The sequence below is a fragment of the Xenopus tropicalis genome, chromosome 4 (genome assembly GCF_000004195.4).
Source record: "Xenopus tropicalis strain Nigerian chromosome 4, UCB_Xtro_10.0, whole genome shotgun sequence".
NCBI lineage: Eukaryota > Metazoa > Chordata > Amphibia > Anura > Pipidae > Xenopus > Xenopus tropicalis.
The window spans coordinates 65,652,029-65,677,992 of NC_030680.2; the positions used below are offsets into that span (position 1 = coordinate 65,652,029).

At 38.5% G+C, this 25,964-nt stretch overlaps 1 protein-coding gene across 2 annotated transcripts in view; it reads right to left on the reverse strand.

Annotated features, from left to right (window-relative positions):
• Positions 1 to 1,554: 1,554 nt before the first annotated feature.
• Positions 1,555 to 25,964, reverse strand: part of klhdc4 (kelch domain containing 4) — a 29,589-nt gene continuing 5,179 nt past the window's right edge. The window contains exons 4-12 of one of the 2 annotated variants that reach the window (XM_002936103.5): positions 24,336 to 24,434; positions 18,004 to 18,140; positions 15,053 to 15,145; positions 12,995 to 13,154; positions 11,303 to 11,372; positions 7,156 to 7,364; positions 4,706 to 5,120; positions 4,174 to 4,284; positions 1,555 to 3,537 (exon numbers count right to left, since the gene is read on the reverse strand). In XM_002936103.5, coding sequence (XP_002936149.3) covers positions 3,362 to 3,537; positions 4,174 to 4,284; positions 4,706 to 5,120; positions 7,156 to 7,364; positions 11,303 to 11,372; positions 12,995 to 13,154; positions 15,053 to 15,145; positions 18,004 to 18,140; positions 24,336 to 24,434 — 1,470 coding nt within the window. In that variant the 3' untranslated portion in view covers positions 1,555 to 3,361. Of the gene's footprint in view, positions 3,538 to 4,173; positions 4,285 to 4,705; positions 5,121 to 7,155; positions 7,365 to 11,302; positions 11,373 to 12,994; positions 13,155 to 15,052; positions 15,146 to 18,003; positions 18,141 to 21,093; positions 21,397 to 24,335; positions 24,435 to 25,964 lie in introns of those variants that run through there. The other variant, XM_012962309.3, reaches the window with a different exon arrangement.

The following is a 25,964-nucleotide window of genomic DNA, read 5'->3' on the forward strand; positions in this document are numbered from 1 at the left end:
GTAATTTATCAGCATTGTCTATTTTCAGTAGCATTGTTTGTCTATCTCAGTTAGCTCTGTTTTAGTTGCATGAACACACTGTGCTCTTGGTCAAGGTTGCATCTTTGGGCGTTTTTTCTATGCAGTTGAAGAGTTTAGCAAGGAATTCATAACATTAAAAAAGGAATTCTAACAGTTTAATATGGATGACCCCTATCCTATAATCACGTAATGTATACTTTGAGGTAGGAAGAAAGCAAGTTTTATTCTTGTATTGTAGTGTATTCCTGCTCCATTTGCCAGTAACTAGCACCTCCTGGGCCCTAGTGCAGGACGTGCCACCGGGCCCCACACTCCTCCCTGGATGTGCGTTTTCTCGATTCCTGAATATTCTATGTGGCTTCTGGTGGGCCACTAGGGGGCGTTGGTCGGGTGGTAGTTATGCACCTGCCATTTGCATGAGTCTATGCCTGTTATGTGATTTCATTTTCTGGTGGAAAGAATTTTCCTCTTTCTCTATGGAGTCGAAGTTTGAAACTGCTGGGTGCAGTTGTACACTGGAGAGTGATCCAATGACATTGCATGACGTTTCAATAATATCCATATTCAGACACATGACCATGAATTAGGAGCATTTTCTACCATAGTCTTCACTTTCCAACACAAAATAACAATTAGGGTTAGGAACCAATAGACTAAAGTCTATCACTGGCAAAAATTATATTTATATTTGTCAAGCATCCTTTTAACTGATTAAAGTCGTTCATACTTTTTTTTTTAATGTGTAAGTTTTTTCATGGTAGAAAAAACAACGAAAATTACACATATTTGGATTCTGTTAAATCTTCCTCCCCGTCTTCATCTTTTATTTATTGAGTTCTATTTATTTAGCAGCTCTCTAGTTTGCTATTTCAGCAGCTATCTAGTTGCTAGGGTCAGTATTTACCCTAGGAACCAGGCAGGGGTTTGAATGAGAGACTGGAATATGAGTAGGACCTAAAAAAAAGATAAGTAATAAAAAATAACAATAACCATAAAATGTTAGCGGCTGAGCAATAATTTTGTTGGCTGTTAGGGTCACTGACCCTCAACAGAAAGCTGGAAAGAGACTGAAGGCGGTGGCAAGTAATTAAAAAATTATTTAAAAAAAAAAATAAAAATGTAAAGAGACTAATAGAAAAGTGGCAAAAACCTAACATTCTATATTTGATATATTTAGACATATAAAATGTTAATAACCCTTTCCCTGCTAAGTGACATTCTGCCAATGACAGGTACCTATGAATCTAGGTTTAATGTTCTGCTACATGACAAACACATTGAATAGCAATGCATCCTTCCTGTAGCACAACTATACCCACCAGATCAGTAGCACAAAAGGGTTAAAGGTAAACTACTCTTTAAGGGAATGATTTCATTTATGATTCCCCCCAAACTCTGGCTCAAACCAAGTCTGCCCCTACACAAACATTCGGATATTATAGATGGTGCCCAGACACCTAAAACAATCTTGAGGTAACATGTTTAACCACAGATTCTTTCTAACCCAACGGTTTTTAATAATGTTTTCTGATCACCAATTCTAATATTTTATTAAATATTAGCAAAACTGTTGATTACAAACTGGAATGCAGCCAGGACCAATGGCACAGACATAAGATACAACTGAAATGAAGCTAGGCTTCCAATTCTGTTTAAGTCAGCTCTAGTTAATGGTTCTTTGACAACAAATTCTAAAATAGTTTCAATGCCAGAAATGTGGTAGACAGGGATGAAAGTGGGTCACTAGTGGTGTGCAAGCACACGGGGTCACTGTCCAAACATCATGCTTGTGGTTACAGCATGTCTTCTCTTTGCACAATGTATGCAGGACTTGTATGCAGACTTCCAAACTGTCCCTGTACAGATTTCCTTTGGCGCAATGGCAGTCAAAAAACAAACAATGTATCCTTTTTATATATAGCCCTGGACTTTCATTTGTTGAGAATTCTTTGTAACATGCCTGCTGAATAACCCCAGTTCCTAATGATAAATATGCATATTCATTAAAGATAACGCATTCTTGTTTGTTTTCTTGTGCTGTGTTATGCATTGCCTGAATATCTGAGGATTTCCAGCGTGGCTTCACACAGGGGTCACCCATTGCTCCCCTTGATGCTCTTACATGGAAAAAATATGCTCCCTGCAAGCTTCTCCAACTATGATTTCTAGCTCAGAAAATTACAGAGATTTTTTAAAAAAAAATAGAGTTGGCACAAAATAAGTTGGCTCACTCAGCTGTCAGTTTTGGGTTTATACAGGCATTTCATGGGTGTTGTGCTAGGTGCTGCTCAACATCACAAAAATACAGGTAAAAAACACACAACAGCAAATGAGGAGCTCGAATGTAAACAACTGTCTAACAACAGCACCAGATATTGCTGTTAGCAGGTAATTGCTGAAAGTAATCCCATTTCTACCTTTCTATTCCATGAACATTACTTAACCTATCCCCAATGAAAGGTTTGCAGCTTATATCTAATGCCACACATCAAATAAGGCAAACACCACTGAGGACCATGGTGTATAGCAAAAGCAGTAAGAAGTCAAGGTGTTCAAGGCTGGGTTTACAGGATTGGTAACTTATACTGTATAATGAACAACAAAGAAACAACCTATGTATAGAAACCGTTTGAAAAGGAAGCAGATCCGCAATACCCTCATGATTTGATTAATATCATTCTAGGAACTTCTTTCACCCATCTGTCATTGAGATTTTATGAGTAAATAAGGAGAGTTTTAGTGCACCACTGTACTCAAATCCTATTCCAGTAGATGCTGCTGTGATTAAATACACTAGCACAGCTAAAAAGCACTGTACCTTGGGCACACGGCCTCAAATAGTGTTCTACCAGTCTCTGCTTCAAATTATATGTCATAATCCTAGTGCAAAATCACACACATATTTTGGCCAGACAACATAGCAGCTGGTTAAGAGGGTGGGCAGCTAGACTTATTTAATTTTACACCCCTAGTAGAAAAGGGAAGTGCTGTGTTTATACATGGGATGTAAATTTACCTATCCTATCAGGTGGTGACATCTGGTCGAAACTATACAAAACAGGAACGTATTCTTTCATAAGTTAGAAGCCATGTTACTGAGTAGGAAATGTATCCACCGTAGCATATAAAATGGCCTTGGTGTATATTTACACTTTCTTGTATTCAGCATCCTAAGAAATGTGGTCAATAAATGTTGCCATTTCAGGAACATCAATGCCATCAGGGTTATATTACATATGTGCACAATGTATACCATGTTGTATTCTAACTCTGCAATTGAAATATTCTAAAATTTACACTGCAAAAATGAAAGAATAATGTTCTAAATGTTTTGGTTCTTCTAGTCCTTCAACTCATAAAATGTCTTTGCCATAGCCTGTGCAACTTTTAGAACTTTCTTCTCCTTTGCATCAGGGCCCATGTTAGCGCGAGCAAGTTTAACCCAGTATTCCTCAGTTCGAGCTAAGTAGTCTGGATATTTCTCTTGGGGCTCTACTGGGGGGTGTGAATCTTCATCTGGAAAAAAGCAGGAACATATAGATTAACAATAGGAAGAATATAAAGTTTAAGAGGAAAATTTTTGAATTGTTAAAATAAACTATAGGATAGACCTTTGGGTCTGTATGTTGCTGTTTTGGTCACAAAAGCTACAGTTTCTGATGCACAATATTGGTTATCTGTCACTGGCAATAGCAATACATGGCCTTCCTCTGTATTTTTTTGCATCTCTCTCTGGTAGATAATTCTCTATAAAGAGATAGTGCCATTTACCCACAGACATATAAACCCTTCTCACACAAATAAATACTGGCATAAGGAATATAAGCTTTTAAGTTGCAAATAGCCCTCCACTGCTTATAGGTTCATTCTCAAAACTAGAAATATCTTAAGTCCCTGTATACTGGGAGAACATACAGACAGGGACATGCTTGAAAAGAGCTAACAAAAGGGATAATTATACAGTACTTAATGAAGGAACCAAGGGAAAGAGACTAAAGCAAATTAGAAGGAAAAATCATGAAATCCCCTCAAAAAAGCTTTATTTATGGTAGGAGTTATACAAACAGAATGCCCACGTGACATACATGTGATCATGTTGAGTAAATGTTAATCGATAGCTGTATAATCTTACATGCATTATTCTCTACGTACCACTATCTTCACTATCTTCATCTTCCTCCTCCTCTTCGTCTCCTCCTTCTGCACCCTCAGCATCTTCCTCTTCATCCTCAGAATCTGACTCATCGAGCCATTCTTGTGTTTCTGCAGAAGAAAAGGATATAGGTTGTGCACAGCTGCATTATCCAGTTTGCCTGTGGTTAGTCGTGTTTATCTCCATGACAGACAGGCAGACACATGCCTTCAGACACAACCTGACTTTGCACTGGTACAACCAGCTGGTAAGAAAATACCATCCAATCTGATCTTGATGGAGTTATATAAAGACTACATGCAAAGGTTTTCCATGCAACCAGCAGGCAGCAAGTATTCTGAAAATGTGCCCGTTTTTATCTTTAACTTTTTAGGCCCCGTACTATTAAAGAGCTGTAGTGTGTACATGATGACTTTACATTCGCCATATGCCAGTTTCACTCACTGGGTCACTTAATTTCTACCCATTATAAAAGCATTATATCCAATGTTCTTTCAAAACATTCATTCCCATCCACTACATGTTTCTTACTTGGATCCATTTCCACTAGGACTTTCCACTCTTCCATTTTATGTAAATCAAGGCTGTACAGGTCATTTAGTGTGAACTGACGGTCACCGACTTCAAACATGCCACCGTAAGCATAAAGAACCCCTTGTTTGGCAGCTATCATGGTATTGGAACGTGGACAAGGTTCTACAGCTGGACTTCTAGCTCCTTCATCATCTTCTTCTTCAACTGAGTCCTCTTCTTCGCTCTCAGAAGTTGCTGAGCCTGATATTACTTGTTTGATTGTCATTACTGTACCATCTTCTGCAACAATTTCTTTAATAACTTCCACAGGCTCTGGAGGCTTTTGTGCGCCAACCTCGCCACTCTCAGAGTTTGATTCTGCTTCAGCTTGCTTATTTCCACGCCGCCGTTTCTTTTTCTCTGTTTTAGGTCCCTATTTTTATAATTGGAAAAAAGTTTATTTACTGTATTTTCAACATGCCTTACTAAGCAACATTTATGTTTAGGATACCATGTAAGACTACTAGGTAATAGTCTGTGTAAAAATGTACATAAACCAACCATAAAAAGAATCTTTAATGTAAAATGCATTTATCATACACAGTATGTGTTTAGTATACTGTAATTCAATTTTAGCTTCATACAATACTCTTTTACAACAATTTTCTCCCACAGTGGATCCATGCAATGAATGTAAAGTCTGCCTTCTATTTTAATATTGTTTAATAGGATATACCCCAATAATTTTAGTGTATATAAAGCTATTTGCTTACTGAATTGCTTTTGTATGCAATACTAACCTGTTATTCTGCTCAGCCAAATCTATTCTTTTATAGCAATAATAATTTATAAAGATCCCTTTATATATCTACATATATCATAAAAAAAAAACATTTTTGTTGTTTCTGTAAAACATCATACATGGTTCAGTGGAAGAGAGTATTTACTCTCATTTTGAAGAGGCTACATGCAGTTTTGGTGCTTGCATATTTCCTGGCCCAGCCTGCCTGCCTGCCTCCTACAAATGCCATGAATCTAGCTCAATTTTACCTATAAATGCGTCAGTGGCCTAAAATCCATTTGCTCTCTTATAATCTTAATATTGATTGAGTTGGGCAAGAAAAAATGAAAAAATAAGGTTTACAGCATTGTTTTTTAAACATATCTGGTTCAAAGTCCCTTCTGAGGTCCAACATTTGGTCAAGGCCCCCTTAAATAAAAAGGTAATAGATATAGGAAGCCATTCCCACATTAGGCATAGTGCCAGATTCGTAGACCTTGAAGTGAAGGATACATCTGCTTTAGTACTAATTTTAATATCAACTTACTATATTACAAGCAAGTTTTGTAGTACAGGTATCTATTATCCACAATCACCTTAATGCTACTAAAACATTAAATAAAGTTCATGCACCTACAAGGTGCAGTTTTATTATTTAATCCTAAAAGATAAGTAGCTCAGTAATATGGCAACTGGAGGAGGAAACAAACTTTTAAAGACTTTCTAAATCCCTTTTCATGGCTCCCCATTAATGATTGCGAGCCCAGGCGTAAACCCTGGGCTCTCCACCAAAACTTAATTGCAAATAAAGTGATGATTAGCTCACCCAGTAAATTATATGGTCCGGGTGTACAAACCCCAGACCCTCCACCTCCAACACTTCAAAACAGTCCAGGCAAAATTATAGGGAAAATGCACTCACCAAAGACAAATGGTGGTCCAGGTGCAGCGTCCCCAACCCGTAGCCCGAGGTATCAAACGAACATTAATTGAAATGGCACGCACTCCTTAGTTCACTAAAACTTGACTTTATTGTAGAGAGCTTAAAACAAAGAAGTCCTGAGGCGTTTCGTATTCAAACGCGTCAGGATTTTTTGTTTTAAGATCTCTGCAATAAAGACAAGCTTTAGTGGACTAAGGAGTGCATGCCATTTCTCCTTCAATTACTGTTTTATTATTACAAAGAAATATTTTTAAATAAAGCTTTCTGGATATTGGCATTCCAGATAAGGGATCCCATACCTGTACAACAGAGTTAAGTTGTACTCAGAGAAAGCTAGACCCTTTAATTCACTCTCTTGCTATAATCCTACTTTAAATTTGAGTAGCTTCATCACAACAGCAATCTGGGATTATGGGAACTGCCATTTATGCTACTTGTTTATCGCAAGAAGGGGAATCTAAGCTTACTTTGGGATCGGAAAGCACATTTGATAATCTCCTTATGGACTTCTATAATCAGTACATAAGTAAACCTCAGTGCTTCCATCCTTCCAGGATCTGCTTAATAGTGAAATTAGGAGGCTCGGTCAAAATCACTGACAAACTAAATCGCAGAAAGAGCCCCCCATAATCAATAGAGCTGAATCTGTCACTGTTCAATAGGTTTTATATTGGCTGTTTTGAGAGAAAATCTGATTTGCCACCAATACAAACATTCCCTCAGCAATGTCAAAATATATTTTACCTTTATCTGACCAGTAAACCAACGGTTCTTCCCCATATCATACATGTAAATATCATTAAAAAAGTCTCCTTCAATGCTTTCCTCCTCTTCTTCATCATAAACACCCCCAAACAAGAGGATTCTGTTATTGGGTCCCAAAGTCCCAGAGAAACCAGTTCTAGGGGTGGGCTTTACACCAGAAGGGTTCAATCGAGACCAAACCCATTTATCTGGAGGAAGAAACAGACAGTGAAAAAACGGCATGCACAAAAAAAGCTAAAAAAAAGGTTAATGAAATACAGTCACGGAAGAAAGTGCCATATAATGGAATGAAAGGCAAACAATTGTGGCATGGAATAGAAAAAAAAAAAAGAACATCAATACAATGAAGGATAATGAGACTGACAAATGAATCAGTGCTCAGCTCTGCTTCCGATAAACAGCCCAGTTAACAAATCACACTGTTAATGGGAATCCTCCATTGCTAATACTGCACTGCAACCCTCAGTTTAGTCATCACTTTCAATCCATACATTTCCTTTTAGCATCTGTACGCCCTAAGGATACACACTGTACTTATTTCCACTGTTAACCTATTTCCATAACAAGATACAAGCTAAATATTGAGCTACGCAGGGAGCTGCAGGTACTGACCTTTCCCAAATATGCACTATAAATAACTATGGATCAAGCATTTCCTTTTATCATCACATAGAAATACTGTCAACTTGCTGTTTTATTAATAAATCAGAATAACTTACCCAACAGCAATTCCCAACCCAAGCGCAAGAGACTGATATGTGTGGATTTCTAAAAGTTTTTACATAAAGCACTGTTGAAAAAAACTTCTCCTTTTCTTGTGCACAGTGAGTGACAGCAAGAGCAGCCCTAAGAACATGTTAAATACACCCTATTATTCTTCCTAGTTACACACCATTTAGCTCCCATGAGGTCCTTATTCGTTCATCTCCCAAGCTACTGCATGCCTCAGGCAGCCTGCTGCTATAGTTAATTGCTAGTTAGCAACCCTGGCATCAAGCAGTTTACCACCTGATGGCTGTTGTGTAGGCAGTGTGTACACAGGGCCTGCCCACTGGGGAAATTATACAGTGCAGCTTGCAAGGAGGGAGTGGGTTTCAGCAGTTACATAACAAGAGGAATTCTGAGCACCCTTTATAGGTTCTTTCATTTCCAGTTAATCCCCCACAGCAAGTTTAGATATAGGGAAAGAATTGAAACATGTAATCAAATTAATGCACCGGGGGGGTGATATGATCCTAACTGTATACAATGAAACCTCAATTTTTACATACCCTGATTTTAAGTAAATTTTTTTTAATGATAAGTTTTCATCAAGGAAGCTAACACAAGCTCTATGATCATTTCTTTATTGATGGTAAATTTCCCGTAGTGAAGATAGAAAAATGTCAGCTCCATTTTTACACATGCCTTTTAAACACTTTTATTAACATATATAACAGACTGTAATAGCAATATCATAAGTGGTTGTTGAATAAAATAGCATTACCTTCAAAGTATAGGGCACAGCAAAAAAAAAAAAAAAAAAAAAAAAAAGATGTGGCAAATCCTTTACTTCTGGTTAAAACCAGAAGTTATTTCCCTGCATTTTCTAGAGTGAGGAGCCTGCTTTCAAATATAGTTTTTTTTTTTCATGTCGGTCCAGGGAGAGGTATGGGCAATGGTAGCCGCCTTATTTCTTGCTCTGTTTGAATTTCTGTGCCAGTGAAGTGCCCAGGATTGGAACGTTTCCCTTGTCTGGAGCACTGGAGATTGTGGCATGGGAGATTTAAAGTGCTATCTAAACTCCTGCACGTCTTCAGTGCGTCGTCGGAATACGCATGCACCTAATCCACTATTTTGGGGTTCGGCCAAATCCCAAACCTAATCCTAGATTCAGTGCATCCCTATTTCGGAACCAATTTGAATATGGCTGGGCAGCATGCCACCCCAAAATTCCTGCCACCTTGGGCTTGGGCCTTTGTGGCCTTCCAACAAATCTTGGCCTGGGAGCGCTGCTGCGGAGATTGTACAGAGAAAGGGAGGGGGAGGAGGGGAAGCTGAAGGATGTCACAAGACGTGCGGCAGCCTTAGAAATGGTAATTTCTGTATGATGAATATGCTAACAAAAGTGTTTATAAGGCATATGTGTAATGTAAAATATTAGTACTACTGGTACTTTAAGGGGGACTCACCTATAAGTTGATTTTAGTATATTACTGTTACTTTTTATTCCTAATAGACCATATCTTTCTATTCAGCTCCTCTCCTATTCATATTCCAGGCTCTCATTCAAACCACTGCCTGGTTGCTAAGGTAAACAAGACCAGATAGCTGCTGAAATTTCAAACTGGAGAGCTGCTGAACCAAAAGATAAATAACTGAAAAAACACAAAAATATTAAACCAATTGCAAATTGCCTCAGAATATCAATGTCTATGTCTATACTCAAAGTTAATTAAAAGGTGAACAACCCATTTAAAAAGTCCACAAATAACGTAATTAAGATGATATTCCTACCAAAATACTTATATGTCTTCCACAATGCACCAACGATAATCCCCAAGCAGATTTGTGATGCCATCCAGACACAAATACGCCCCTTCCTATGGAACAACAAGCCACCAAGGGTCTCATTTACCACCTTGACGGCCTCATACGATAAAGGGGGCTTGGGGCTCCCGAATCTATATTTTTACTATCTAACAAGTCAACTCACATACATCAACTGGTGGCTCACACAAGAACTAGAGAATCAAAACGTGATACTCCAAGCCAATGCAATAGGATCGCTGGAGGCCCTCAAAAACCACCTATACAGGAAACCTAGAGATCATCTACCTCTCCCACCTCATATGAAGGCTCCAGCGGCCGCTTGGTGTACAATACTGAACTTAACAAAAACAAAACATCCGATACTTACCTCGAACCTGCCACTTTGGAAAAATTCCAACTTACCAGAATTCTTACATTCGGAAGCTATATGGTTCTGGGCATCCAAACAAATCAAGTATCTGGGAGACCTAGTCACTAATTCCAAGTTCATAGACATGGTGGAACTCAGAGACAAAATTAACATGCCACACCTACCCATGTATAGATACTTACAGCTGCGACACATGTTTAGAGCACAGTTTGGGGCAACTGAGCTGATGTTAACAGACCACCCTATTCTCTCACTACTAAGGAGAGAAGACTCCTCTAAAATGATTTCCAAGCTATACATACAAGTAAATTCCATCACCCCAGCCCCATTTCAGACGGCATACAAAAATGGCGTGAGGATATCCCCGGGCTAGGGAATGACCAATGGGAAGAAGCGACCGAGAATCTGTATCAGTTTCTGATCTGTTCTAAAGACAGGTTGATACAACATAAATTCATTCTCAGAACGTACTACACCCCGAATAGACTGGTCCGCATGGGTCAAATTACATCCCCCATATGCAAAAGATGCGGAGAGGTAGATGGATCCTACTGGCACATGGTTTGGACCTGCCCCATAATCAGCAGGTACTGGGTAAAAGTTACCAGATACATAACAATGACCCTAGCCCTTCCTCCTCTATACCAACCTGAAATATGCTTATTAGGGCTCATTGACGAGCTCATACCTACCAATTATGCTAGAATCATGTTACGATCATTGCTGTATTATGCAAAGAAAATGATAATTATGAAATGGATGGCCCCCCTACCGCCAAAAAAAACTGGGTGGATAGATCTGGTAAATAAAACGCTTCCCCTAATTAAACTCACATATGAAGCCAGAGGTCAACCGACCAAGTTTGATAAAGTTTGGGGTGGATGGCTAGAAACACATCTGATAAGATTACCATGATGAAGGTTAAATGATCTGCATGTATGCAAATAAGTGTAAACAGTAAATATGCAATGGAAAACTCAACTGTGACTGTAACCCCCTTCCCTCCCCTTCTTTCCTTCTGTATCCCCTCCCTGTTTAATATGCAAAAACAATAAAAAACGTTTCTATTAAAAAAAAAAAAAAGTCCACAAATATTGCTCCCCTTTTAAAGTGCCAGGATATCTCTAAGTTTTCCGTGATTTTCAATTACAACCCAGTTTTACAAATAAAGAAGACTGAACAGATGTTCTTTTTAAATAACCAGTACCTAGAAGAAGAACATACCTGCACCTTCCTGCTTCAATAGGAACATGTCTGTGTGCACAGTTCCTTTGTCAACATCCTTCTTTACTTTCTATGAACAAAGAAAAAAACAGTCAGGGAAAGAAGTACATTGTACATTACACTCCTTGATCTTCTGTCATTCAGAAGGATTGGAAGCAACATGACACCATTCGTAAAAGTACTTTTTGGGCTGAAAATGCTCAAATATGCATTTTTCAACCAAATACCTCCTTCTCTTCTGTCACTCACATCAATGGCATCGCTCCTTTTAGAAACACTACGTGTACCATTAGTATAAGAGTGGCTAAGTATCAAAGCAGCAAAGCTTACAAATGTCAGAATCCACCAGATGTACTATGATGATAGCAAACAAAAGAAAGAACTTCTCATGCCATGAAATTAGATTTCTTTTCAGATCGGCTCAGACACCTGCAAGTCTCTGGGCCATCAGCAGCAGACATATTGTGCTTCTCCGGAACGGCTTCAGAATTCTAAAGTCTGAGCTTAGAGCATCTTGGCAAATAAGAGGAAGCAGAACACCTGTCATAACAGCCTGCAAGTCCACAGTCAGCCATTTGTCAGATCCAGACTGACCTGGGCACTTATCCCAAAGCAGGCAACACAATCTAATGTGTAAACGCTTTTCTAGCCAGGTATCAGCATGATGGAAATTCCATAACAGACAAGGAGACCCCAGTTCCAATGGCAAACCTGGAGTCTGACAAGTGATGAATTCTCTATTTTAGGGGGCAATTATCTGTACTATACCCAACATGGATAGTAATATTAAAAGAACTATATATCCTCACAAGTTTAATGAAGGAGTATACTTAGGGGCACATTTACTAACCCACGAACGGGCCGAATGCGTCCGATTGCATTTTTTTCGTAAAGATCGGTAATTTTGTGTTTTTTTCGGCGTCTTTACGATTTTTGCGAAAAAACGCGCGTTTTTCGCAGCCATTACGAAAGTTTCGCAAAGTCGCGATTTTTTCGTAGCGTTAAAACTTGCGCGAAATGTCGCGCCTTTTAAGTTTTAACGCTTCGAAAAAGGCGCGACTTTGCGCGCAAGTGTTAACACTACGAAAAAATCGCGACTTTGCGCAACTTTCGTAATGGCTACGAAAAACTCACGTTTTTTCGCAAAAATCGTAAAGACGGCGAAAAAAATCGCAAAAAATACGAAAAAATACCGAAAAAGTCGCAAAATGTTCGTTTCCAATCGGAATTTTTCCAATTCGGATTCGAAATCGTGTCTTAGTAAATCAGCCCCTTAGTATAGGGAAATAGTTATGCTGGTACAGATTTAAGACATGCCTTTGTACAGGATATGGCTAACCGTAGTGAAAGGCTGCCAACAAAATCTTTTTAGTTATGGTCATTAAAAATCTGCATTTATTAATTACAAAAAAACATGAAAAATGTAGCAGAGGAATAAAAATAATTGAAAAAAAAAACCAATTATAATAATATAAATAATGAAGACCAGTTGCAAAGTTGCTAGGAATAGAACATAATAAAAGTTAATTTAAAGGTGAACAACCCTTTCAATTTCATACACATTGTAATTATTTGTTGCAATGCTCCTTCTTTAAAGAGTTTTCAATCCAGTTGCCATCCTTCTCCACTTAAAAAAATATAGTGAAAATGTGATTTCTGCAGTTAAGTATAAAAAGCTAAAATTATTTTTACCTGTTTAGAATATCCCCCATAGATGACCACACTTCCATCCTGATTAGTGGTCATCTGACATCCAGATCGAGGCAGGGGAGCAGTCCCAGAGGGTGACAGCTTAGCCCATGTGAAAGAGTCAAGATTAAAGGTGTATACATCATTATAATAGATGTAGTCCCTAGAGAAGAAATGTCTCCATCAACAGAGATAATACAGTATATCTGGCCTCAGGCTGATAGCATGACATGGCGGGTATAAATAAAAGGAAGTTAACAATTTCAATACTGCATTGAGACAGATGCAAAAGGTTGAACAAGTGTTTTCTATAAAAGTAGCTCAGTTCGATTCAGTATATGGTGCCCAGTAAGTTACAGTGTTGATTCAAAGTGTGTAAACGTTTTGTTATTTTTCAATATTTCTGCATAAATATGAACTGCAAAACGTTTTTACACCAAATTTCAAAGCCATGCTAAAGTTAATGTTTTTTATGAGATTTTTGAAAATCGCCTATAAATATTGCAATTTGCAAAATTCATCTCACACAATTTCTTACATACAAAGATAAATCACCCTAAATATGAATACTGAACATTTTCATTCCCAATATGAGTAGATAATGGGAAGCCTAAAATGAAAATAGTGCATATACATTTTCTCAGCTGCCAATTCAGCTTCAGCTCAGCATATACCAGAGAACTGGGCATCACGAAACCCACTAACTGCAAGAAAACACCAGAAAACCATACATTTTTGGAAAGTTAACATTCTGACGAAACAAAAAATGTGTGAAGACTCCAAATTACCAAACTGCAAAGCTATGATAAAAAAAAAAAACAGCATTGTTAAAGTTAAGAAGAAAAACTCTAACTGCTAAAGAATATAGGTACCAGTTTCTTGGCAATTATAGATGCAGGATCTATGTGATTGCCAGGCAAAGGGTTAAACCCATGGAAATGTTGTGGAAGGGGCTACGGTAAGGTTACCATTCGTCCCCTACATCGCCAGGCATTCAAGCAGCCAGCTTAGGAAGTCCTTCGGCACAGAAGACTTTACAATAAACTTACAATTAAGTTTAAATTTCTTCAGCTACTCTTGGCATTGCTTGTGCACGGGAGGCATATAACAAAATACTTACGCTCAACTCCTTCCTCAAATACTGGCTAATGTATATGGTATGCGTCTGTCACCCTGCTATGGGTTCTGGGGGTATCATACATGGTATTGCCACTCTGTTACCCTGCTATGAGTTCTGGGGGGTATTATACATGGAATTGCCATTCTGTCACCATGCTATGAGTTCTGGGGGGTATTATACATGGTATTGCCTCTGCTTTGATTTATATATTTACTGAGGTTGTATCTGTAAAATTGAAGTGGTTTGTTGGGGGCATGTCTGTCAAAATGGGTGTGGCCTAAAAATTTGCCACGGTGCACAACAACTTCCTCACATGAACTGCCCACTTTAGCCTAAGGTGACCAGATTTTTACCCGTCCCCGGATTTTGCTCCATAAATCTAGTCACCTTTGGCTAAAGCGGGCAGTTCATGTGAGGAAGTTGTCCTGTAATGAGGAATGGGCTAAAGTTCCTCCAAGCCGATGCGCAGCATCAAGTTACTGGGAATATTTAGTTGTAGTTATTGTTGCCCAAGGGGGATGACAGCAGCTAATGATAGCAGAACTTCACATACTTTTTTCCAGACACAAATATAACGCTTTAATAATTTTTCTCAATAAATAAACAAACAAGAATTATGTTCTTGACGATTTTGTTTAATTGATGTCTTAATATCTAGTTTTAGGACTTGCGTGAAAACAGATAACATCTAAGGTCATATTTATATTAAGGATGTATACATTTATATTAATGATCAATTATTATTATTATTAACAATTATTATTATTAAGGATCATTTATTAAGGATCAACTTTCAAGTGCCACTTGATCACATAGAACAATTAACATTTCTGATGCACTGGTATACGACAGAGGCTACAGTAAATTGCTTTGAACTGCTATCATCAAGGAATAGAGGGTACACTTCACCTAAAAACATTTTAAATACCCCCCCCCCTTACCTTGTACTCTCATGAAATCCTCCAAAAACAATCAGCTGCCTTTTGCAGTACGTCATGCGATGGCCACTTCTCCCAGATGGCCCACCAGATGCCCTGTTTGGCAATGACACAATTACATGCTAAGGCAGTTCCCTTCCTTTCTAATAAAGCAATTTGTTGGCACAGGGAAATCAGTTCACAGAAATTATACAGATTCTTTCACTCATTTCTATGCAGAGTAGGAACATAAAAATGACTAGAAGTTTTCATGATGTAGTACTCCCACTACGGAACCTCTACTGACAGCTCATGCAATTGCTCCAGTTAGTCAGATATGGAACCATAACATACTCATACATTTAAGTATGCAACCCTTTTTGAAAGTTTTAATTTAGTTGTTGGCAGTGTAACAAGTGTCACAAGTTACAGTATATCAATTTTTAGTGCCTACAGTGTTATAGAGTGCAATTCAATCTGAAAATGCAGAGGTGAAAGTAAGTAGAACTCAAACCAGTGCTCACATATATTTTCAAACTTAGCGGAGGTACCACATGCTTCCTATTTTAGTTTAATTAGGGAAGCAAGCAGTTGACTAAGTCCAGTCAGTTAGGGCTCTGGCACACGGGGAAATTAGTCGCCCGCGACAAAACTCCCTGTTCACGGGCGACTAATCTCCCCGAGTTGCCATGACCCGCCATCCCACCGGCGAACATGTAAGTCGCCGGCGGGATGGCACACGCGGCGGGGCGATTTCCCGATATCGCCGAAAAAGACTCGATTTCGGGAAATCGCGCCGCCGCGTGTGCCATCCCGTCGCGGGCGACTAATCTCCCCGTGTGCCAGAGCCCTAAGAAAACGAGGGGGACTTTGGCCTCCAATGCAGGACTATCGCTGTTTTGGCATGAAATCGTAAAGGTACAATAAACTAGACTGGCCTGATAGTGGGTAAACACACCAAGTAAACACACTTGAGGAATAATGACTTCAGGTAAGGCAAGATGATCAATCAGACATTTTAACACTTTCCTCTAGAATTTTTCAACCTTAGGACAAGTCCACGAGATGCAGGAAATCGGTGGCAGGGAGGTGACAGCGGTTACAGGAGAAGGGATTGTCTGAAAATATTCTATGAAGTCAAATGGGCATATTGTAGTGGTGGTCATGGATTTTAATCTTTGCATATAGCATTTATGAAGTGATTCAAGTAAATCTAGAAGTGACTGAAAAAGCATATTGGGATCTTTGGGATTAGGGATAAACCAGCTGTGTATATGTAACAGTCATGCTGCTAAACCAGGGGTGGGCAAACTACGGCCCGCGGGCCACATCCGGCCCCTTTGCCTTTTTAATCCGGCCCGCCGACGACGCCAAGTCTCATCACGCGAGACTTGGTGTCATTGGCGTGCCGGAATTAAAGAGATGAAGGGGGCCCGCCCTGGCCCGGGGGTGAGTAAATGTGGCCCGTGAGCCAAAAAGTTTGCCCACCCCTGTGCTAGACTGTAAAACCATAGATTTGGGGGGCCAAGGCTAACTTGTTCCAGTGCAGCCATAAGTGTTTTCCAAGATAATCTGGCCTGTTTGCCTGACCATAGAGAGGACAGTAAGACACTAGAGTTTGGAAAGTATGGCTCATTTATTCCGTCTGGGGAATTTCAAAAGAAATACAAGACTTTGGAAAGAAATATAATTTTAAAAAGGTCCTTCCCCACAGTAGTAGTCTCTTCCAGGAGATAACCATTAAAGTGAAATCAGTAGACAGCTGGTTTAATTTTCTTTCAGAGAATAAAGATTAATGGGGAGTTACTGTTATCCCTACATATTTGATCTGATTAACTCAGGTTATGATAATGTTTGTGGACCTGGTGGTCAATGAGAAGTATAAGAAATTTACTTTAAAACCTTGTATGACATAGTACTGCCTGCAAGGATGGGCCTGAAGAAAGGCCTATGCATTCTTCACAAGTCTTGTAGCAGAGATCTTGTACGTTATTTGCATGTCTAATGGCTATAGCTAATGCAAACAAGAGTGAACTGGATATCCTTGCTGAGTACCCCTATGCAATGTAAAAGATGAGGATATGGGGGAAGTTAACCCAGACCTGTGCAACTAGATCTACATATAGTAGCTGAAACCAGAACAGAAATTTATGCCCAAAATATTGGCCTAAATATGCTTCTTCATGCACTTCTTGGTCTACTTGAATTACTTCATATGCGTCCAATGTATAACTGAAAGATTTCAATCCACTACCACCATTGCTATGAGCACCATACAATGCCTGGCAAACAGCCATGTGAATTGGAAAACAGTCCCCTTGTCTGTTATCAACAAATACCCCTCTAGGAGGAAACTCTCACTATACCCACCCATAATAGAAATGGCCATTTAACTATGTCAAAACTTTGGCAGAGACCAATGACAGTATGAAACTCAAACCAGGGCTAAAGTGATTTATTTATAGAGCAGTCTGTTAGCCAAGACTTTCACTAGCAATTTTGCGTCAGTGCTATATTAGTCACACAGGGTGGTATGAGTATCACAGATCCGTGTTTAACCAGGTTTATAGATTAATTCAACTTAAGTTGAGTATAAGAACACTTGGGCTAATCATTGATTTAATAATTACTCTACTTCAATATATGAGGTACCTGTGAGTTTCTTACATTTTTCTGAACTTTTTGGGTATTGTGAAACACAATAACCCAAATGAAAAGGGTTGCTGAATACTCTGGACACTCCATGGAACTGGTTCAGAGCTTTTACACGGACAAGAGGATTAAAGTCACAAAAAGTATGCTGGAAAATACTCTGCATTGTCTGAAAATGTAATTTGCATGTCTTTAAGACCACAGAGCTAAAACAGTACAATACAATTTTTCTGTAACCACAATATAAAACCAGACTGATAAATCTTGGTTTTTGTTTTTTCTACCTTGATCCTATCTATGATAGAAGTAAATTGCCAACTTACTTGATCTGTTCCCAAGTCTTGGTCTGAAGGTGCAGAACCCACAGGTCCTTATAGTGGTAAAACTGCTCCCCATCAGGTGATGCAAACTCTCCTCCAAAAATCCAAATTTGTCCACCACCCTGTGGAACAGCCGCAGCCTGTGGCAAGAACAACAAAAGAATGAAATAAATCCTACAATGTATATCCTTGCCAAATTATGACACTGCATGCTTTGTAGTATACAATACCACCAACTATTCATTTGCAGATAGACTGACATTCCTCATTGGAAAATACATTTACAACATAAAAAATGATTCCTTTTCCATTACTTATTTGTATGCATTGTATATTTTCTAACTGAATAATGATAATGTTCCTGTTTTTTTTGTTATGTTATTTAAGTGGAACATGTTAAAAATGTATTGGGCTGTAAGACTGTGCTCTGATGATCTATTGGTTCTTAAAGGTCAATATGCAGCAGTTTCTGTGAATATAAATGATTGCCTTAAAAAGACTCAAAACTTAATACAAATACATTTGCCTAAAGCAGCAGAAGAGACTAATTTTGTTTTATGGAACCTTTTACCAACCATCAATAACTGATGTTGACTAAATGCTGGAATACAAGGGGGGAGGCTTGAACCCAGTGGGTATAAGAACTTTTCCAAGTAGACCCGACTAAAGAGGAGTGCATGAATGTGTTGATGCAGTCTGTCCTGGTGCAGCTGGATTCTGCTTTGTGTGTCTGCACCTGAGCAGATGCAGTGTCTCTGGATACAAAAACAGAATAGAGGAGATGTGTGCGGAGGGGCTGTTTCTAGGCCTACGTCTAAACTCTTGCACTAGCACACTAATGCGGTCTTCTTCAGGCAGATCCCCAAATTAAATTTACTTGAGGGGTGCCTAACACATTGGCACCGGCCAGTGATTCTGACTTTCCTTTAAATCATGTTATTTTATTTTAGAAGCTGATTAACACAAAGACGCAAAATTGGACAACTTTAGAAGATCAAAAAGAGAGAGTAAGTATTCCCGTGTTTGCACTTCATTTACTTTTGAATCTCAGAAGTCACGGAACAACTGAAGGATGACAAAAGGCATAAAAAGGTTAATAACATCTCTGCAGCAGTAATGGAACCAAACCACCTTTGGAATTTGGCTTCGACTATAGAGCTTATTAGATTAAAATGTGCAGAGGGTCTAACAAAAGTTTAGGCCTTTGAGGAAATTCAATTTTATTGTCAGGCTAGGACACACACCAGTGTCATTGGAGTGTTAGTAACAGATGCTATATGCTATTTCTAATGACAAACTACACATTCTTTTTTATTTTTGCAATAGCAATGGGAAAAAAAGTCTTTTTACAGATGGAATTTACTACAGGAGGCACATAATGCAAATCTGAGGGCTTACAAGATAGGACTTCCTTTAATATTTAAAAATTTAGGGAATTTTTTGCCTTCTATATTCATTGGTATACTGTGCTGTAATTCATTCACCAAGCTGCTTAGATATGTTTGCAGGACCAGCAATCTAGTAACAAAATTCAAAGCTTATACATACATGAATTGATGTACAATTGTCTTTTTTTTATCTTTGTGTTGCCTTATTATTATTATATATTTAACCCTTTCTGTGCCAGGGGTCCTTGATCTTGCTGCAGCTAGTGGTGCCAGTAAACATGTGGCAAATCACAGAGAACTGTTGAATCTGTATAGTAAAGCCTACTGCAGTATAAATATAGTGTTCTAGCTTGCACTATTGTAACTAATCTATTAGATGTAGTAAAATGCCATAATGACTTTCCTTCTCATTTAAGTCTACTAACCCCAGTGGAATTGTTTTGACACCAGTATGGGTTTATGTAGCTTAAGATCAAGTACAAGGTACTGTTTTATTATTGCATTTCTGGAAAAGGGGTTTATTATGCACTTCCAGGATTCAGGAAACATTCATATTCTATATTTCACATATATTAAAATATTGTCAGTAATGGATAACATGGATAACTACTGCCGAGTTTCATTTCTCATTACTGGCACTAGTAAAAGCACAGTGTAAAAAATCACCACTTATAAACGCTTTTAAGAGATTCCTTTAAGAGTGTGAGTGGTCTGATCTATAAAGTTGTGATTTTTGTACTTCTGAGGAAGTGCAAGCAACGAGGCACAAAACACGTAGATATTCATGTTACACTGAGCCGTTAATTACAGACTTTTAATTTAAGTGAATAAATTAAAAGAATATGAATTTTTATTGAATCCTGGAAGTGCATAACAAACCCGGAAATGCTGCACGTGTAACAGGGAGAAGCTGCCATGAGGATGTGATCAGGGACAATGCTTTCATCTGAAAAGTAGTGGTGGGGCCCATAAAGGCAGGAAAAATTACCGTTTTATCATTACAGATAAACAGTTAATAATTAGAAAAAAACAGAATTATTTGCCTAAATTGGACTCCATGGGAGATGACCTTCCCATAAAAGTTAATTTCACCATGTGCAATAAAAGGCACTAAGCTGGACAGGTACAGTAACCCATTGCAACCAATTATATGTTTGCTTTTAAACAAGTGCCCACAAAATGCTTCCTGTTGACCAGTTGCTATGGTTACTGCATACGGACAAACAAAAGCCTTTACATGACAACACGTGTTGCTGTCCCGCATTTTAGCTTAAAATAATATAGCACAAATAACCTAGTAAAATAAATATTTAAAATAATATTAAAAATAATCCAGCACTTGGGTTGCAACTGAATTGTTTAGACCAGTGGTAAGTCATTATTTTTCTGTTAATAAGTGAGCAGAATGGTCTCACTCCCAATCATGCCGAGTTAGCAATGGAGGGAAGAAAATGGATTTCTGCCTATTTAACTGCCCTTGGGTGCGATAAATTGATCCTAGCTCTTATAACCTGAGAGTTAAAAAAAAAAAAAAAAAGAGAATCATGCCCATCACGGTGTGCTCAATCCAAAAGGATTTGATAGCATTGGTCTTTTCTCTGTTAAATCAATACATGCATTGAGCAGCTAAAAAGCTGTACTTAATTTGGAGAGAAAGGGGTCCTTGGTTATATGGATAAAGTTAACTAAAGCAGACTTGGAATACCTGATCCAGTGGGAATGGTAAATCTTTGTCTCCACCCTCCTTACATATAGCCTCTGTTTGGAATGACATGGTAACATGGGCAAATTAAGAAGGTAACATGAAAAAGAGAAGAAAGGAAACAAATAACTTAATACTATGATACTACTTGATACTACTATGAAGCAACAGAAGCACAAAAAAAATATAAAAATGAATGTCAACTTGCTTCTTGGCAGGCTCAGTGGGGAATCTATGTTTTAGTAAAACATTGTATTTGATGGTTTGAAACTCTGTTACAGACAGCGGTGCGTATGCCTTACAAAGCAGTATACAGTGGCTTGCAAAAGTATTCGGCCCCCTTGAACTTTTCCACATTTTGTCACATTACAGCCACAATCAGTTTTATTGGAATTTCACGTGAAATACAAAGTGGTGTACACGTGAGAAGTGGAATGAAAATCATACATGATTCCAAACATTTTTTACAAATAAATAACTGCACAGTGGGGAGTGCGTAATTATTCAGCCCGCTTTGGTTTGCGTGCAGTCAGTTGCCCATAGACATTGCCTGATGAGTGCTAATGACTAAATAGAGTGCACTTGTGCGTAATCTAATGTCAGTACAAATACAGCTGCTCTGTGACGGCCTCAGAGGTTGTCTAAGAAAATATTGGGAGCAACAACACCATGAAGTCCAAAGAACACACCAGACAGGTCAGGGATAAAGTTATTGAGAAATTTAAAGCAGGCTTAGGCTACAAAAAGATTTCCAAAGCCTTGAACATCCCACGGATCACTGTTCAAGCGATCATTCAGAAATGGAAGGAGTATGGCACAACTGTAAACCTACCAAGACAAGGCCGTCCACCTAAACTCACAGGCCGAACAAGGAGAGCGCTGATCAGAAATACAGCCAAGAGGCCCATGGTGACTCTGGATGAGCTGCAGAGATCTACAGCTCAGGTGGGGGAATCTGTCCATAGGACAACTATTAGTCGTGCACTACACAAACTTGGCCTTTATGGAAGAGTGGCAAGAAGAAAGCCATTGTTAACAGAAAACCATAAGAAGTCCCGTTTGCAGTTTGCCACAAGCCATGTGGGGGACACAGCAAACATGTGGAAGCAGGTGTTCTGGTCAGATGAGACCAAAATGGAACTTTTTGGCCAAAATGCAAAACGCTACGTGTGGCGGAAAACTAACACTGCACATCACTCTGAACACACCATCCCCACTGTCAAATATGGTGGTGGCAGCATTATGCTCTGGGGGTGCTTCTCTTCAGCAGGGACAGGGAAGCTGGTCAGAGTTGATGGGAAGATGGATGGAGCCAAATACAGGGCAATCTTGGAAGAAAACCTCTTGGAGTCTGCAAAAGACTTGAGACTGGGGGCGGAGGTTCACCTTCCAGCAGGACAACGACCCTAAACATAAAGCCAGGGCAACAATGGAATGGTTTAAAACAAAACATATCCATGTGTTAGAATGGCCCAGTCAAAGTCCAGATCTAAATCTAATCGAGAATCTGTGGCAAGATCTGAAAACAGCTGTTCACAAACGCTGTCCATCTAATCTGACTGAGCTGGAGCTGTTTTGCAAAGAAGAATGGGCAAGGATTTCAGTCTCTAGATGTGCAAAGCTGGTAGAGACATACCCTAAAAGACTGGCAGCTGTAATTGCTGCAAAAGGTGGTTCTACAAAGTATTGACTCAGGGGGCTGAATAATTACGCACACCCCACTTTGCAGTTATTTATTTGTAAAAAATGTTTGGAATCATGTATGATTTTTGTTCCACTTCTCACGTGTACACCACTTTGTATTGGTCTTTCACGTGGAATTCCAATAAAATTGATTCAGGTTTTGTGGCTGTAATGTGACAAAATGTGGAAAAGTTCAAGGGGGCCGGATATTATTGCAAGCCACTGTAATTATTCCTCAACTCTAATTGTGGTTCCTCATGGCTGTCCAAGGTGACTTTTTTTTTTTGTATACTTCGTGCCATGGCCTCCTACCTGACCCCAGTAAAAGAATTCTCACAGGCACACAAGAGCATTTTCAGCAGGGTATCACCTTGCAATTTAACGCAGAAGTACAATGTTTCAGGGCAATGCCCCTTTGTCAAGCATGCCCCAAAACATTGCTCTTCTGCATTAAATTGCAAGGGAATACCCCACTGAAAAATATTTGTAGGATTGTTTGAAGAGTATTGGATAGAGGATGAGGATCCCTCACTCACAGAGCACTGGGCTTATCTTTTTTTGGCAAGCAAGGGTGTGCGAGTTCTTTCTGTTTCAGGCTTTTACCTGACCCTGACATTCAAAGCAATTTACAGCTCTGCCCCAACTAAAATTTCAACCTATATCCAATTATGTACCAAACTCATTGCGCTCTTCTATCTACTCCTCAACATCTTGCTCATTTAAAATAAAATACATTTATAAATCAGTGCCTTAAATCTATTTTTTTGTTTTTTTTTTTGTACCCAGATCCATTTCCCCCTCAAAGCCCTTCTGGTGGTGCCACCAGTCTCTTCATCTCACGTTCATAGGAAATTCAGGCACGGCTAGCCCAGGGATGCACATTCTTCTCTCCATCTCTAACTCAGCATGGCTGGGAGTGAGAACATTCTGCTCACTTATTAACAGACAAAATAATGACTTACCACTGGGCTAACCAATTCAGTTGCAAGTGAATACTGGATTTGGTGCATCCCTTATAAACATACATAAATTCTGGATTTTGTTATTGAAAAGAAATGAAAAACAAAATGCTGTGTAGATATTAAACTTTTGCAGGATTGGTGGTCCTCCCATGTGTAAAGCAGAAAGAGTGGCCTGCATTAATTAAGGCCTAACAAGAGATTTCCGCTCAAGTTGTAAAGCAGTCTTCTGTTGATAGTAATTTACATTCCTTGTGAATAAAAAAAAGAATTCAACATCTTAATTAGTTCCCCATAACAAAGTAAAAGGTTTATGTTACATGAAAAACATAAATGTAAAAATATAGCTGTGCTAGAACAAAAGATTGCCTTCTATCTACTAAACATCTTGTTCATTAAAAAGAAAAGACAATACATTTATTGTACCTTAATACTTCCCATCTAGAGAGATAATAAACCATTCCATTTTATACTCCCAGTTCTCCTGCTTAGTAGTTAAAAATCAGTGCCTTAAATCTGTTTCTTTTTTTGTTTGCTGTAAAACATCTTCCAATGTATTAAAGAAAATATGCACACTGGCACCAGCTTTGTAAACCCAATTACCTGATGGGCACATCTTCGTGGAGGAGGGTTTGGGATGTCTATCTTGCTCCATGTATTCTTTTTGATATTATATATATATAGTTCATTGTAGAGAAAAGTCTAAGGAAGGAAATACATTAAACAGTTATAGCATGTCATCTGATATTTCCAATAGCCAATAATATCCTCTCATCTTACTCTTCTAGGAGAAGACCAAAGATTTAGAGCAATTTCAAATCCTAAAACTTAGAAATGCATAAAGTTAAAGTTTTGGCGTGTGTAAGACTGAGAGCAATGTTTCTGAGAAGGTCTGGTATGTAAGAATGTCAAACCCACCATAAATGTTACTGGCAAGGCAGTGTCCTACAAAGATGCCCTTATCAACAGCCCAGATGTAACAGAATTCTCATGGATGAGTTTATACATTGCCAAAACACATTATGATACACAGAGAGCAGGCCACTGGCAATGAGCAGCAGCTTGAAAGGATTCAAGATTCATTAAATATTGATAGAAAATCCATTCTCACAAGCCAGTAATGGCCGACAACATTTCTTCGTTTTATGTTACATCAGACAAGGGGTGGGAGTGAATAACTGGCAAGAGAATTAGTGGATGATTTCACGTTGGTCCTTGGCAAGTACATTATCTAATGAAAATGTGTTCGCATTTTGCTGAATAATATCAAGACAGAGTAAAGTCTGATACTCTACATTTAGTGCGTACCTAGAAAGGTATTAAAAAAACACATATCTGACTAGATCATCAAATTCATGTACGAGTCAGCAGGAAGAAAAATATTATACTATGGCAGTGGTGTTTGAGTTTTTCTACCTCAAGCCCATGGAGGGCCAACATTTTATGAGAGCCCCCTTTAACCTAGAAAAAGGTTACACATAATTCATCCAGTGCCTCCAAATAAGTTTTTTTGCAAATAAGCTTCTCCCAAAACCTCACTCTAAATGAATTTTAATTTGGGCAAAAAAATGTAAAAAAACATACTTATAGTGCACAGCATATGGTGTGCTACATATATTAATATAATAATAATAATAACATCAATGCAGGTGTAACCTTTAAACCTCAGGACCAAGAGTCTCTAGATACTGGTTATCAATGCCAATTCCAATAAGGGGTCATAGAATTAGTCTTATACATAAAAAAAGCCAATAGCAAACTTGTAATGTATTCGTTACATCTTCTATATCTGAATTTGGAAAGAAAAGTTAGTTTTAATATTAAGGGATAACACAATAAAGAGAGATGAAATCCTACATGAAAACATTGAGGTTTTATGCAGTGGCCCTGTAAAGCTCAGACGCTAAATAGAAAGAGCAAACATATGAGTTGTTACCAGGGGCCAAACTTTGTCTTTGCTTCTGTATAATTCTGGCTGATTTAATGTAGAAAAAAAGAACATCTACACCTATATGTCCTGATGCAAATAGAATAAGGTGTCCATGTTCTTTGGCACTACTTCTCTGCCCTACATTACATCTTTGTTCAGACTCCAGCACAAAATATTTTACCAGTGGTTGGCAGAAAATGAAATAAACGGAAATGGAAAGCAACGAGGAGCAACCACTAGATATATTTGCTACAAAAGCAGCCTGAATCTAGAGATGTAATGGCCTTTATTAGGTTTATTGC